At 40.5% G+C, this 16,507-nt stretch overlaps 1 protein-coding gene across 1 annotated transcript in view; it reads right to left on the bottom strand.

Moving 5' to 3' along the window:
- REXO5 (RNA exonuclease 5) overlaps positions 1-16,507 on the bottom strand; it is a 48,077-nt gene continuing 31,570 nt past the window's right edge. Inside the window, 9 exon segments of the mRNA XM_068524395.1 lie at positions 1-237; positions 239-313; positions 2,511-2,629; positions 3,560-3,715; positions 3,717-3,745; positions 3,990-4,206; positions 4,843-4,935; positions 7,901-8,038; positions 8,535-8,639. Coding sequence (XP_068380496.1) covers positions 198-237; positions 239-313; positions 2,511-2,629; positions 3,560-3,715; positions 3,717-3,745; positions 3,990-4,206; positions 4,843-4,935; positions 7,901-8,038; positions 8,535-8,639 — 972 coding nt within the window. The 3' untranslated portion in view covers positions 1-197.

The following is a 16,507-nucleotide window of genomic DNA, read 5'->3' as shown; positions in this document are numbered from 1 at the left end:
TTTCCTCCCCTCACCTTGTCTTAAGATGAGGAATGTCTGAATTTTAGGCATTTATTGAAAATTTGTACATTTCATATAAATGGACTAGACTCCTTAAGCTGGTACAATGTTTCCACAGACTGTCTACTATATAGAGGTCTGGCAGCCTCTGGAGTGCCTGCAGCCTGACCAAATTCTCTGCTATTGCCCACGAGGGATTAAGAAATGGCACATGGAAAATGGTGGGCAGACTCACAAACACTTGCTTGGGCTGTTGCTTTCCTCTTCATCTTTTATTCCCATCAGTCCTAGGCCAGAGAGCGATCCATGAGTGCTGCAACAGATGAGGAGTAAAGATAGTTTTTGTCGACAGGGTTGAATGAATGGTTATAAACTAAGGTAGAGGAAAAAGGTTTTTTTTTTGATATGCGTATGTGCCATGGGGCAGGGGGCAGGCAGGTAGACAGCTTATGGAAAGCTGCCTGCTGAAAATGGTCCGATGGAAAGAATATTGACTAGTCCCAGATGCCTAGAATCAAATCATAGCTCTGCCACTTAACAGATGTGAGGCACATCTCAACTAAAGGGTGAATGATCTCAAACTAAGACTCAGTTTCTTCAACTTACTAGCTGGGTGACCTTAGGCAAGTTGCTTAATCTGAGCCTTTTTCTCATCTTGTTAAATGGAGATTCAACAACCTTAACCAAAACTGCATATAAAAGCACTTAGCAGCACTTGACACATTAAGGGTTTGATGAATTATAGCAATTATTAATGTTTTCAGTATTAATTTTAGCAGTCACCAGAAGTATAAGGATTAAGAGCTGAGTCAGGCTCCCAGCATGAGGAAACCTTCTACTCTCCTTGCTACTCCTTCCTGAGCCACTTTTACCCTTTCCCAAGTGTTATCTGCTGGCATCATGGAGACAGCTGCACAGATGAGGCCCAGAGAAGTCAGTCACACAGCAAGCTTATAGTCTGGGGAAATACATGCTCCTGCTGCTGGGTTTGATCATTATGGCTATGGAAATCAGAGTGCAACTTTTAAAACAAAGGAGTAACAGCAGGTTTTGTTACTACATGATTTGCTATTTCCAGAGTTTTCTCCTGACTTGTCAAACATGCCTTAGGACCTCTGCCTCAGTCAGAACCTAAGCCTTTTTTGCTCCTTGACCCAATGCTCCCTCCTCTAAGCCCTCATCCCCTGAGAACATCCCAGCTACTTCTGGAAGAAGAAAGCTTTGGCCCTCTCTTGGCTTAGTTTACCTACACAATGGGGAACTACAAGCTAAGTATTCCACTTGGTACACGAAAACCCCTGTTTCACCCCTACCTCCATACACTGGCTCTGAGAAGTTTTATGCAGGCAAGTTTGCCTCTCAGGGTCCAAGCTCTTAAACAAAGAGCTTTCTTTTTTCTTTCTTTGGCAATTTTTGGTCACTTTTAAACCTCATGCTGTTAAGTCTACCCATAAGCCTGTTTGAAGTGTATCAGTCTAAGATTTTTTTTTTTTTTTTTGCTGTAAAACCTAGTACTTATTTCTGTTTCTCAGAGACAGTAATTCTCTCAAGCTGCCCAGCAGGTAGCCTGTTTCACTAGTGGCCCTAATACATGTCAGAAGAATTTTATGATAGGAAGTTAACTTCTGATCCAGGCTTCAAGGCCTGAGGCATTCATGTTTTGCCACCTGGGACCTTGGGCCTGTGAAAGAATCCTAGAATGTCAGAATTTTAAGGGACTTTAGAAATAATACAATCCAGTGATTTTCAAACTGTGCTTTTTTCAAAAAAAGCCCTCTTTCCCTCTTTCTCTCCTCTCCCAGCATACACATTCATTCATATACCTACTCATCCATTTCAGAATTGCTCATCTTTATGCCTTAGTAAAGATTTAACATCAATTTTTCTTTTAAAGAAAGGGTTTTATAGTTTCAAGCGTTTGAAAATTACTGATTTACTCCAAATCCCTCATTTTACCAAAGGGAAATTGAGATCCACAGTGGGAAAGTGGCTTGGCCACTACTTGTCAGCAGAGATAGGTGATACAGCTGGGACTGGACCCAGAGTCCTGCTCCAGTATTCCTCAGGCTTAGAAACAGCAAAACAGGCCCTATCTCTTAAAAGTTAACAGAAATGGTAAAGGGGGCAAGGGCAGGGAAGGCAGGAACACACTCCTGATATGTGGGAAAGGTAGGTTCTAGTCACATCTAAGCCTGGGCCTTGCCCTAGAACTTCCTGACCATTTTTACTCAAGTGGCTCTTGTTCCAGAGAGGCTGCAGGACCTAAGACCTCTGCCTTTAAACTGGTATGAGCTGTCTCCCTGAGGGACCACTAAGTGTAGTTATAAGAGCAAATATGAGTAAAATGGGGATACAGTACCTCTCTCTTAGAACTGTGAGAGTTAAGAGGTGATTCATTTCAGTTTTCGTTTATGTGCCTGGACGTCAACAAAAGGCTTTTCTCCAAGAAAAGCTTAAGTCCAGAGAGCCCAGAGGTCAGAATCATGAAGGGGCAACCCTTCAGTCCTTACCTCTCAGTTCCTGGCAGCAGGATGAGGCAGAGGGTGCCTGGGCACAGGCTGTGGTAGAGCTTTCCTATCTTCCTGCCCCAGCGCCAGGCTGCTATCTTTGGGTGGTCCACCTTCACCATCTAGAATCAAAGCCAGGTGTTGACACTCAGTCAGAGTACCCACCGCTGACCTTTGGAGGGACTGCAACATTCCTCCTCAGGCTCCCAGGAAAGGCTCTGTACAAATCCTCAGTCTGAAGCCAGAGTCTATACTGCAGGGTTCCCTGTCCACTCCAGCATCCCCAGACCTCCAAGTCAGTTTAGGGTCCTGAGTTAGGGAAACCAAATCACTAAGGAGAGCTCTAGTCTGGCCTCTGACATTAAGTATCTCTGTGACCTGGGCAAAGTCACTCACTAGCTCTGGTGTCTATTTCTCATCTGCTAAGTGTGGGACATTAGACTACGGCAGGGCTTCCCAAACTTAAACCATTCACCTTCTATCTTCACCCTTCTGTTGCATATTCCCTAATGGTTTTCTTTAAAGTGAGTCAATTTCTTCCGTAGCTTCGTCTAAGTAATACTATCCATGAAATCACACGTTCAATGTGGTGGTTGCATACTTTAATGAATGTTAGAAAAACAAGTTCATAACAATAAAAGTGAAAAAAAGAGGTCCATCTATGACCACCAAAAATCATATTGTGTATGTATGTACTACACTTCAGGAAACCCTAGATCACTAAAGACTTGTCCAGCTCTCCAACTTCCTGTATTAACCCCTCAAAGTCCCTTGGAGAGACACCTGGAAAACCTGATTTTAGCAAGTTTGGAGGGGGCAAAAGTATGAGAGATCTTGGAGAAAGAAAGGTGTGTCCAGGGCTGGAAGACACTGGAGAGTGAAGTAAGACTAGTGGCAGGGCAGGAAAAAAAAGATTGAAGGCTTAAGTGTCACTTGAGCAGGACCATCCTGCCTAATTTCCATAAACATCAGAAGGCCAACCACCAGAGCCAGCAAACCAAGGTAGCTAGCTACCTTTCCCCCCTAACCCCAGGATACTTTTAATCACTCACCTGCAAGGTCTCCTGCTCCGAGGGGGGAGGTATGACACGAAGCCCTGGGGGCCTTGATTCAGGAGGTAAGCCCCTGAGCCATGAATGGAGGTGCCTGGGCGTTAGGGCATGCCTGCCTTTCAGCTTCCAGTTCTTGCCTGTGAGAATGCCAAGGGCCCCTCTGGGCACTGCCAAAAGTTTTGAATCCTGAAAACAGGAATACCCCCTCCTGTTATTAAGGACCAAAACCAAAACCAAAACCAAAACAAAAAACCTGATCACCATCCTAGCTGGAGCCCATCCAGAGCCAGGGGAGAAGGACAAAATCAGGAGATGTTGACCTGGTCCAGCCCAGGAGGGACTACTTGTTGACCATTTCCTTTCTCTGACCTCATGTTACCACCATCTCTAATCTCCTTCCCCAAGGCTATATTCGATGGCATAGACTTACTCAAGAAACAGTATTTTTTCTGCTTTCCATTTTTAAGATCTTTAGGCAAGATCACAGCTTCCAGGCCCAGGAAGAGGCTGGACTGTTGCAAGAGGTGTTCCTTGAAGGTTTCACTCACTCCAGACAGGTATATAGTACCTTGGTTCTCAGAATCTTGTTCCAGCTCATTCACAAGGATGTCACAATCAAGGGTGAGCTCTGTCACAGGCCTCTGCACCTAACCAAGGAAAGATGGCATTAATGGTAGAAAAGTCACCACTTCAAACCCCAGGCCTGTTACATACTAGCAAGTAGCTTAATTCTGCAGCTTCCTTATCTATACAAGGAAGCTAATGATAACTGCCCCAAAGGACTACGGTAGAAACTTAAGTAATAGATAAATAAATACAAAATGTAAATATTTTTGTGTAAATAATACTCTCTTCCCTTTCCTTCTCTCCCCCACCAACTGCAATCAGTTCTCTGCCTTCTACACCAATGAAATTGTTTAATTGCGTAAGAAACATCAAAATACCATTTGATTCCCCTGAAAGCTAAAGGGCAACCACAAAAAAAACCACCCTGAACAAACAATTTGGGGTCTAAGTAGTGATAAAGAGTACATGGAAGATGTAGCCCAGGCTGATTTTGACAAAAATGAAAAGCTATCATGTCTTAGGTCACCACTATAAGAATGCCGGCCTTGGCTAAAGGCTTTCCATAACAGAAAACCTTGTGTCTTAAGCCTCTCGAGGGTGCTTGTCTAAGCTGTTATGTCTTAGGGTGCTGTAAATACAGGCTTGAGTAAATACAAGTACTGAAAATACAGGATTGAGTGAAGTATACTACTTTATGCTTTCTCTGGCAACCCTACCTTGATGCAGGTACCTTCTACCAGGATGCCATCCAAAGACTCTATGGCCAGCTGGGCACCTTCCAGGATTTCGTATTGTATACAGAGATGTGGCTGCAGAAAAATCAAGATTTCCTTACTTTTGCTTTCCAGGCTCAAACTGCCAGAGACGGGGCTAGGAACGGGGCCCACCTAAACTACAGTGGCCAGAGCCACCTGAATGGATGTTCTTGCTGTGCTGGGCTAGATAGTGATCACAGACCATCAATTTTAAGTGGAATCATCATGGTTCAGGGCTTGGTTTCTCTCAGAAAATAATCTTGTCACTTAAAATTGAAGCCTTCTCTCCCTGAGTGGTATGGGGAAAGCACTAACAAATTCTTTACTACCCAACTTGCTGTTCATACCATTTATTATTAATCACTAAAGTTACCGCTGCAAGTCACAGGTAGAGATTCCCATTTGCCTTATTAGCTTAATTTTAGACAAGCAGCTTTCCTACAGGCTTGGGGAGGTTAAGTTCTTCCACTGGATTTGCATCTTCAAATTGCACTTGATTAACACCAGAGTATCTAAATCTATGTGATGGTCTGAGCCACAGCATCATCATGGAGATTAAAGTGCTCCCATAGAAAAGCTTCATTTTATTGGATTTGGCAATGATTTCCTGAATATGACACCAAAGGCACAGGCAACAAAAAAAATATGAGAAGTTAAACTTTATCAAAATTAAAAAGTGTATCAAAGAACAACCACCAACAATGTCAAAAGGCAGCAGAAAGAATGGGAGAAAATATTTGCGAATCACATATCTACTGAAGGATTCATATCTAAAATATATAGAGAACTCCTAAAACTCAACACAAAAAAATCAACCCAATTAAAATATAGGCAAAGGACTTGCATAGACATTTCTCCAAAGGAGATACACCAATGGCCAATAAGCATACAAAGAAATGCTCAACATCACTAATCATTAGGGAGCTTGCAAGTCAAAACCACGAGATACTATTAATACTTCACATCCATTAGGATGGCTACTATCAAAACAAAAAATGCCCCCCAAACCAAAAACAACAACAAAAAAACCAAGTGTCAGGGGAATTCCTGGCAGTCCAGTGGTTAGGACCCCCTAGCTTCCAATGCAGGGGGCACGGGTTCGTTCCCTGGTCGGGGAACTAAGATCCTACATGGGACGCAGCCAAAAACAAAAACAAACAAACAACAAAAAAAGACCAAAAAAACCCAAAAAACAAAAAAAACCCCCAAGTGTCAGCTGGAATATGGAGAAGTTGGAACCCTTGGCATTGCGGGTGGGAATGTAAAATGGTGCAGCTGCTATAGAAAACAGTATGGCAGTTCCTCAAAAAATGAATTATCATTTAACCCAGAAATTCCACATCTGTGTATATCACCCAAAAGAACTGAAAACAGGGACTCAAACAAATACTTGTACATCCATGTTCATTTCACAGTAGCATTATTCAGAATGGCTAAAACGTGGAAACAATCCAAATGTTCATCGATGGATGAATGGATAAACAAAATGTGGTATAATCATACAATGGAATATAATTCAGCCTTGAAAAGAAATGAAATTCTGATACATACTACATCATGGGTGAACCCTGAAGACATTATGCTAAGTGAAATAAGCCAGACACAAAAGGACAAATATTGTAGGATTCCACTTATATGATATACATAGAGTAGTCAAATTTATAAGACAGGAAATACAATAGTAGTTAACAGGCCTGGGAGAAAGGGGACTGGAGAGTTACTGTTTAAAGGGTACAGAGTTTCAGTATGGGATGATGAAAAAGTTCTAGAGAATGTACTTAATAACACTGAACTATACGTAAAAATGGTTTAAAAGGCAAATTTTATGTATACTTTACAAAAAGAAAGAAAAAAAAAAAAAGACAAGACGACTTACAGGAAGGAGTTACAGTCCCTTGAATACCCTTTCCCATCCCTCAGTCTATGTTTCCAGGGATGATCTTTTTATTTCTGTTTTTAGGTGTAGGAAAGACAATAAAAGATTTGGGGAAAGCACATTTTAAACATCTAGGATTCTGCAGTTAGATCGATTTGGAGACTTTAATTTTTGCTTCACTTTAATAGTTACTAAACCTAATAGTTATTAGTTATATTATTAGCTATTACACATAATAGTTTAATGCACCAGATTAATAGTTGCCTATATCGAAATTCTAAAGGTACAAAAAAATTTACAGTGAAAAGTCTTCCCCTAACCCCTGTTCCCAGTCACCTAGTTCCTCTCTCCCTGGAGGCCTTCATTGTTACCAGTTATTATATATCATTCTACAGATATTCTGTTAAAAGTTTTTATTTTCAATTCTTTTCATGGCTTCCTGTCTCATAGTGCTTATAATGTTGTTATTGCTTCATATAGTAACTTTAGTCTTTATCTGACTTCCTGCTATGACCATGAAGATAGAGGCTTACTCATTACATCCTTTTAAAAAGTATGAATTTTTAAAACCATATACAAGTATTATTTCTTAAAAAGTAAAAATAATTAAACTCTTTATAGGGTTTTTATGTAAATAACAAACTAATAAACAAAACTTACTCCAAGAGATTGGAGAGCTAACAGCAACAACAAAAAAAAGCCCTGCTCCTCTAGTATCTTAACCCAGCTATGAGCCTACTTTGGATTTAAGCCCTACAGACTTCCCGGCACATGGAAGCTACTGCTGTTTTTGAAAGGGCATTTTATCATTTAAAGCTGAAGTCACAAGCATGAAGCCCATAAACTACATTAAACCACTAGACATATTTTTTGTCTGGCTTACATAATATTTAAGAAAATTGGAGCCAACAATATGAAAATTGGCAGATTTCTCGATTCTCAAAACAAAAAAATCAGAAGATCTGGCAATATGGGGCACACATTCTTATGGGTCAACACTGTTCCCAAGAGACAGAGCATGTCTCACATTCCAGTTGGTGACAATCAAGCTCAAATCACTAATACTTGAAGGACCCTAGAAGGCATCTGAATTTCCCACACTAGATTAGAAGGTCAAAAAAAAAAGTTTTCTTGTCTCATTACCTGATGGGTTTCAAGAATAAGAGTCACTGACCGGACTGGACCAAAACTCTTAAACAGCCTCTTCAGAGCTCTAAGGTTACAATTTTTGCTAAATGGCCCAGCATAGACAGTTGACATCTCCATCCACTTGATCCTCATCTATAAGAAAAACAACAGAATATAGTAAGGAGGTGGATGTGGAAAGAGAATTAAGTCAAATCTAAAGAAATCATGAGTCAAAACATGGGATAATTCCTTTCAAGGAATTTCTTAACACAAACACTTGCCAAATGTACAAGGATTTGTATACAGGGATTTCACTGCATCATTATTTGGAATAGCAAAAATTTATAAAGTGCAAATGCTGAAAACAGGTATATCATACAATGGAAAACTATGCAACACAAGGGAAATAAGATTATACAGTGTTATGAACAGATGTGTAAGTTACACTGTTAAAGGAAAAAACAAAGTTGCAAAACAGTATGTAAGTCTGATTCCCATTTTTATAAAAATGAAAATGGTAATATATTAATACATATAGAAAAAATTTAGAGAAGTATACAGTAAACTTAATGAAGTATGTATTACCGTCCTTAATGGGGGGAGATTATAATAGGTCAAATAAATCATCTAGCAGAACCCATTCACTTACTCTTTTGCTCATCTCCTCAGTGAGGTTGGGTGGAAAGGGTTCAAAAGAGAACTGCACGATGCTGAAGGTAAACCGGGGGATTTCCACTCTAGCCTGCTCAAGAACCTGCAGAAAACAGCACAGCCTGGATGAAGCAGGAACCTAATAGTCTACTGTGGCTCATGGAGGTGAGCCACAGTAATATAAACAATGGTTGTCTTTTTACCCATATTAGAAAGCAATATGAGGCTGACTTCAAGGTCCAGAAGAAAATGGTGACACCACACAGCCTTGTAGAAAAACCATATAATCAGGAAAGAGAATAAATAGAATCACATATGACCCAGATCTTTAGCATTACTAAGAAGCAGGCTACTACAATCTTCAAATTACCTCTAAGTAAACAAACAAGTTAAATTCTGCAAGCCTGTGAATAAAGAGAGGGAGAAGAGACGCAAGAGACTCTGGGGGAAAAAAAAAAAAAAATCAAGGGGCATGGAAGACTTGGATGAAACAAACAAAATCAGCCCCAGAAAGAAAGTACAACAAAATGCCAAAATAATGAACACAGGTCACAACTTTGATAGTTCAAGCACTTAACTACAAGGAAGAGACTTGACAGCCTCAGAGAAGCAGTGCTTCTGGGGAAGAATCAGATATATAGAGAAGAGGCAATACCCTGCTGGAGACACTGCAGTGAAGGAAAAGAAGGAAATAAAGAAATCAGGAGGGAAATTAAGGATCCTGTGGGGGAAAAAAAAATAAAACAAATACCAATCCCTCCCAAGAGCATTATAAACTTCTTATTTTTCCCAGTACATCTTTCTCAAAAAAACCCCCAACACTTTAAAAAAAGAAAAAAGAGAGCATGACATCAGCAAGATAGAGTACAAGGAAGCTTTAGGCCCTCAGTTTTCCACAGACACCGAGTTAACACTATATAGACCAGAATACCTTTGCAACAATTCTAGAGACCAGTTGAGAAGTTACAGCACCCAGAAACAACAACAACACAACAACAACCAGAAGGGATTCCAGCAAAAGGGAAAGGAAAATATGTAGTTTTGTGTACCCATCTGTCCCTGCCCTATCTGACCCAGCAGGGCTCAACACAGAGGAAATTTCCCACACTGGGGATCTTCCCTCTGGACAGAAACAAGAGTGGACCATGCAGCCAATGTCATGGCTAGGCTGGGCACTGCCTGAGGGACTAGTTTCTGTCTCACCTGACTCAGAGCACTGATAGGACTGGCAGCCTTGTTTGGAACCCACTGAAAACATATGCAATCACCACAGCACATTAGAGCTGCAGTTACAAAGGCAGATGTCAGGAGGAGCAACAGATTGCAAGCTCTGAGGAGAAACAGGGACAAGCTGCTCAGAGAATATGAGACAACTAAAAGCACCTGCACAAGCTCAGAGAAGACACATCCTCAAAGTATGTTTGAGAGGTCCTGAAACCTCAGGCTGAGCTGATTAGTGAAAGTCTTCCCTTCCACCATGCCAGGCACTAACAATTGGAGAGGTAGTTGACAAAAAAAAAAAAAAAAAAAAGGAACTAAAAGAGAACAAAGATAGACAGACAACTAATGAAATCAGGAAAATTATGCATGAACAAAATGAGTATTTCATTAAAGAGACAGCAACTATAAAAAAGAACCAGACACACACTGTGGCGGCGGAGGCAATGGCGGTGGGGTGGAGCGGCCGGCCGAGCCTGGGCCAGCAGGGCCACGGGCTGCCAGTGTGCAGCGCCACCAATCCGCCCGCCTGCCCTCTCCTCTTGGAGTGGCAGTGGGGAGGTGAGAAACAGCTACATATCAAGCATATGTTGTAAAATGGATGTCTTCTAAAAATTTCCTGAGAAGATGGCAGAGTAGAAGGACGTATGCTCATCCCTCTTGCAAGAGCACCGGAATCACAACTAACTGCTGAACAATCATTGATAGGAAGACACTGGAACTCACCAAAAAAGATAACCCTCGTCCAAAGACAAAGGAGAAGCCACAGTGAGATGGTAGGAGTGGCCCAATCACAATAAAATCAAATCCGATAACCGCTGGGTGGGTGACTCACAAAATGGAGAACAATTATACCACAGAAGCCCACCCATGGGACTGAAGGTTCTTAGCCCCACGTCATGCTTCCCAACCTGGGGTTCTGGAAACAGGAGGAGGAATTCCCACAGAATTAGACTTTGAAGGCTGGCGGGATTTGACTGCAGGACTTCGACAGGACTGGGGGAAACAGAGACTCCACTCTTGGAGGGCACACACAAAGTAGTGTGTGCATCAGGACCTGGGGAAAGGAGCAGTGACCCCATAGGAGACTGAACCAGACCTACATGCTAGTGTTAGAGGGTCTCCTGCAGAGGCTAGGGGGGCGACTGTGGCTCACCCCAGGGACAAGGACACTGGCAGCAGTTCTGGGAAGTACTCCTTGGCGTTAGCCCTCCCAAGAGTCAGCCATTAGCCCCACCAAAGAGTCTGTAGGTTCCAGTGCTAGGTTGCCTCAGGCCAAACAACCAACAGGGAGGGAACTCAGCCCCACCCATCAGCAGACAAGCGGATTAAAGTTTTACTGAGCTCTGCCCACCAGAGCAACACCCAACTCTACCCACCACCAGTCCCTCCCATCAGGAAGCCTGCAAAAGCCTCTTAGATAGCCTCATCCACCAGAGGGCAGAGAGTAGAAGCAAGAAGAACTACAATCCTGCAGCCTGTGGAATGTAAACCACACTCACAGAAAGATAGACAAAATGAAAAGGCAGAGGACTTTTTACCAGATGAAGGAACAAGATAAAACCCCAGAAAAACAACTAAATGAAGTGGAGATAGGCAACATTCCAGAAAAAGAATTCAGAATAATGACAGTGAAGATGATCCAGGACCTTGGAAAAAGAATGGAGGCAAAGATCGAGTAGATGCAAGACCTGTTTAACAAAGACCTAGAAGAATTAAAGAACGAACACCTAGAAGAATTAAAGAACAAACAGCCAGAGATGAACAATACAATAATTGAAATGAAAAATACACTAGAATCAATAGCAGAACAACTGAGGCAGAAGAATGGATAAGTGACCTGGAAGACAGAAGGGTGGAATTCACTACCGCAGAACAGGATAAAGGAAAAAAGAATGAAAAGAAATGAAGACAGCCTAAGAGACCTCTGTGACAACACTGAACGCACCAACACTAGCATTCTAGGGGTCCCAGAAGGAAAAGAGAGAGGGAAGGGACCGAGAAAATATTTGAAGAGATTATAGTTGAAAACTTCCCTAACATGGGAAAGGAAATAGCCAGCCAAGTCCAGGAAGCGCAGAGAGTCCCAGGTAGGATAAACCCAAGGAGAAACATGCCGAGACACATAGTAATCAAATTGACAAAAATTAAAGACAAAGAAAAATTCTTAAAAGCAACAAGGGAAAACCGACAAATAACATACAAAGGAATCCCCATAAGGTTAACAGCTGATTCCTTAGCAGAAACCCTACAAGCCAGAAGGGAGTGGCACGATATATTTAAAGTGATGAAAGGGAAGAACCTACAACCAAGATTACTCTACCCAGCAAGGATCTCATTCAGATTGACGGAGAAGCAAAAGCTAAAAGAATTCAGCACAACCAAACCAGCTCTACAACAAATGCTAAAGGAACTTCTCTAAGTGGGAAACACAGAAGAAGAGGACCTACAAAAACAAACCCAAAATAATTAAGAAAATGGTAATAGGAACATATCGATAATTACCTTACATGTGAATGGATTAAATGCTCCAACCAAAAGACACAGGCTTGCAGAATGGATACAAAAACAAGACCCATATATATGTTGTCTACAAGAGACCCACGTCAGACCTAGGGACACATACAGACTGAAAGTGAAGGGATGGAAAAAGATATTCCATGCAAATGGAAATCAAAAGAAAGCTGGAGTAGCAGTATTCGTATCAGACAAAATAGACTTTACAATAAAGAATGTTACAAGAGACAAGAAAAGACACTACATAATAATCAAGGGATCAATCCAAGAAGAAGATATAACAATTATAAACATATATGCACCCAACATAGGAGCAACTCAATACATAAGGCAAATGCTAACAGCTATAAAAGAGGAAATCAACAGTAACACAATAACAGTGGGGGACTTTAACACCTCACTTAAACCAATGGACAGATCATCCAGACACAAGATTAATAAGGAAACACAAGCTTTAAATGACACAATAGACCAGATAGATTTAATTGATATTTATGGGACATTCCATCTGAAAACAGGAGATTACACTTTCTTCTCAAGCGCACATGGAACATTCTCCAGGATAGATCACATTTTGGGTCACAAATCAAGCCTTGGTAAATTTAAGAAAATTGAAATCATATCAAGCATCTTTTCCGACCACAATGCTATGAGATTAGAAATAAATTACAGGGAAAAAAACGTAAAAAACACAAACATGTGGAGGCTAAACAATAGGTTACTAAATAACTAAGAGATCACTGAAGAACTCAAAGGGGAAATCAAAAAATACCTAGAAACAAACGACAATGAAAATACAACGATCCAAAACCTATGGGATGCAGCAAAAGCAGTTCTAAGAGGGAAGTTTATAGCAATACAAGCCCACCTCAAGAAACAAGAAAAATCTCAAATAAACAATCTAACCTTACACCTAAAGGAACTAGAGAAAGAAGAACAAACAAAACCCAAAGTTAGTAGAGGGAAAGAAATCATAAAGATCAGAGCAGAAAAAAATGAAAGAGAAACAAAGAAAACAATAGCAAGGATCAATAAAACTAAAAGCTGGTTCTTTGAGAAGATAAACAAAATTGATAAACATTTAGCCAGACTCATCAAGAAAAAGAGAGAGATGACTCAAATCAATAACATTAGAAATGAAAAAGGAGAAGTTACAATGGACACCGCAGAAATACAAAGCATCATAAGAGACTACTACAAGCAACTCTATGCCAATAAAGTGGACAACCTGGAAGAAATGGACAAATTCTTAGAAATGTGTAACCTTCCAAGACTGAACCAGGAAGAAATAGAAAAAATGAACAGACCAATCACAAGTAATGAAATTGAAACTGTGATTAAAAATCTTCCAACAGGGCTTCCCTGGTGGCGCAGTGGTTGACAATCTGCCTGCCAATGCAGGGGACACAGGTTCGAGCCCTGATCTGGGAAGATCCCACATGCCATGGAGCAACTGGACCCGTGAGCCACGATTACTGAGCCTGCGCGTCTGGAGCCTATGCTCCGCAACAAGAGAGGCCGCGACAGTGAGAGGCCCGCGCACCACGATGAAGAGTGGCCCCCGCTTGCCACAACTAGAGAAAGCCCTCGCACAGAAACGAAGACCCAACACAGCCAAAAATAAATAAATAAATTAAAAAAAAAATCTTCCAACAAACAAAAGTCCAGGACCAGATGACTTCACAGGTGAATTCTATCAAATATTTAGGGAAGACCTATCCTTCTCAAACTTTTCCAAAGAATTGCAGAGGAAGGAACACTCCCAAACTCATTCTACGAGGCCAACCATCACCCTGATACCAAAACCAGACAAAGATACTACAAAAAAAGAAAATTACAGACCAATATCACTGATGAATATAGATGCAAAAATCCTCAACAAAATACTAGCAAACAGAATGCAACAACACATTAAAAGGATCATACACCATGATCAAGTGGGATTTATCCCAGGGATGCAAGGATTCTTCAATATACGCAACTCAATCAATGTGATACAACATATTAACATATTGAAGAAAAAAAACCATATGATCATCTCAATAGATGCAGAAAAAGCTTTTGACAAAATTCAACACCATTTATGATAAAAACTCTTCAGAAAGTGGGCACAGAGGGAACTTACCTCAACATAATAAAGGTCATATACAACAAACCCACAGCAAATATCATTCTCAATGGTGAAAAACTGAAAGCATTTCCTCTAAGATCAGAAACAAGATAAGGATGTCCACTCTCGCCACTATTATTCAACATAGTTTTGGAAGTCCTAGCCACAGCAATCAGAGAAGAAAAAGAAATAAAAGGAATACAAATTGGAAAAGAAGAAGTAAAACTGTCACTGTTTCCAGATGACATGACACTCTACATAGATAATCCTAAAGATGCCACCAGAAAACTGCTAGAGCTAATCAATGAATTTAGTAAAGTTGCAGGATACAAAATTAATGCACAGAAATCTCCTGCATTCCTATACACTAACAACGAAAAATCAGAAAGAGAAATTAAGGAAACAATCCCATTCACCACTGCAACAAAAAGATAAAATATCTAGGAATAAACCTACCTAGGGAGACAAAAGACCTGTATGCAGAAAACTATAAGACACTGATGAAAGAAATTAAAGATGATACCAACAGATGGAGAGATATACCATGTTCTTGCATTGGAAGAATCAATATTGTGAAAATGACTATAGTACCCAAAGCAATCTACAGATTCAATGCAATCCCTATCAAATTACCAATGGCATTTTTTACGGAACTAGAACAAAAAATCTAAAAATTTGTATGGAGACACAAAAGATCCCGAATAGCCAAAGCAGTCTTGAGGGAAAAAAACGGAGCTGGAGGAATCAGACTCTGTGACTTCAGACTATACTACAAAGCTACAGTCATCAAGACAATATGGTAGTGGCACAAAAACAGAAATACAGGTCAATGGAACAGGATAGAAAGCCCAGAGATAAACCCATGCACCTATGGTGAACTAACCTATGGCAAAGGAGGCAAGGATATACAATGGAGATAAGACTGTCTCTTCAATAACTGGTGCTGGGAAAACTGGACAGCTACATGTAAAAGAATGAAATTAGAACGCTTCCTAATACCATACACAAAAATAAACTCAAAATGATTAAAGACCTAAATGTAAGACCAGACACTATAAAACTCTTAGAGGAAAATATAGGTAGAACACTCTTTGACACAAATCACAGCAAGATCGTTTTTGATCCACCTCCTAGAGTAATGGAAATAAAAACAAAAATAAACAAATGGGACCTAATGAGACTTAAAAGCTTTAGCACAGCAAAGGAAACTAGAAACAAGATGAAAAGACAACCCTCAGAATAGGAGAAAATATTTGCAAACGAATCAATGGACAAAGGACTAATCTCCAAAATATATAAATAGCTCATGCAGCTCAGTATTAAAAAAACAAATAACTCAATCAAAAAATGGGCAGAAGAACTAAATAGACACTTCTCCAAAGAAGACATACAGATGGCCAAGAGGCACATGAAAAGCTGCTCAACATCACTAATTATTAGAGAAATGCAAATCAAAACTACAATGAGGTTATCACCTCACACCGGTTAGAATGGGCATCATCAGAAAATCTACAAACAGCAAATGCTGGAAAGGGTGTGGAGAAAAGGGAACCCTCTTGCACTGTTGGTGGGAATGTAAATTGATACAGCCACTATGGAGAACAGTATGGAGGTTCCTTAAAGAACTAAGAATAGAATTACCATATGACCCAGCAATCCCACTACTGGGCATATACCCAGAGAAAACGGTAGTTCAAAAAGACACAAGCAACCCAGTGTTCAATGCAGCACTCTTTACAATAGCCAGGTCATGGAAGCAATCTAAATGCCCATCAACAGACGAATGGATAAAGAAGATGTGGTACATATATACAATGGAATATTAGTCAGCCATAAGAAGGAACGAAATTGGGTCATTTGTAGAGACGCGGATGGACCTAGAGACTGTCATACAGAGTGAAGTAAGTCTGAAAGAGAAAAACAAGTATCATATATTAACGCATATATGTGGAATCTAGAAAAATGGTACAGATGAAGCAGTTTGCAAGGCAGAAATAGAGACACAGGTGTAGAGAACAAACGTATGGACACCAAGGGGGAAAAGCGGGTGGTGGGGATGTGGTGGTGGGATGAATTGGGAGAGATGGGGATTGACATATATACAGTAATATGTATAAAATAGGTAA

The sequence above is a fragment of the Eschrichtius robustus genome, chromosome 16, assembly GCF_028021215.1.
Source record: "Eschrichtius robustus isolate mEscRob2 chromosome 16, mEscRob2.pri, whole genome shotgun sequence".
Taxonomy (NCBI): Eukaryota; Metazoa; Chordata; class Mammalia; order Artiodactyla; family Eschrichtiidae; genus Eschrichtius; species Eschrichtius robustus.
The sequence above is the reverse complement of the archived record's forward strand: the minus strand, read 5'-3'. Positions and strand labels throughout refer to the sequence as shown.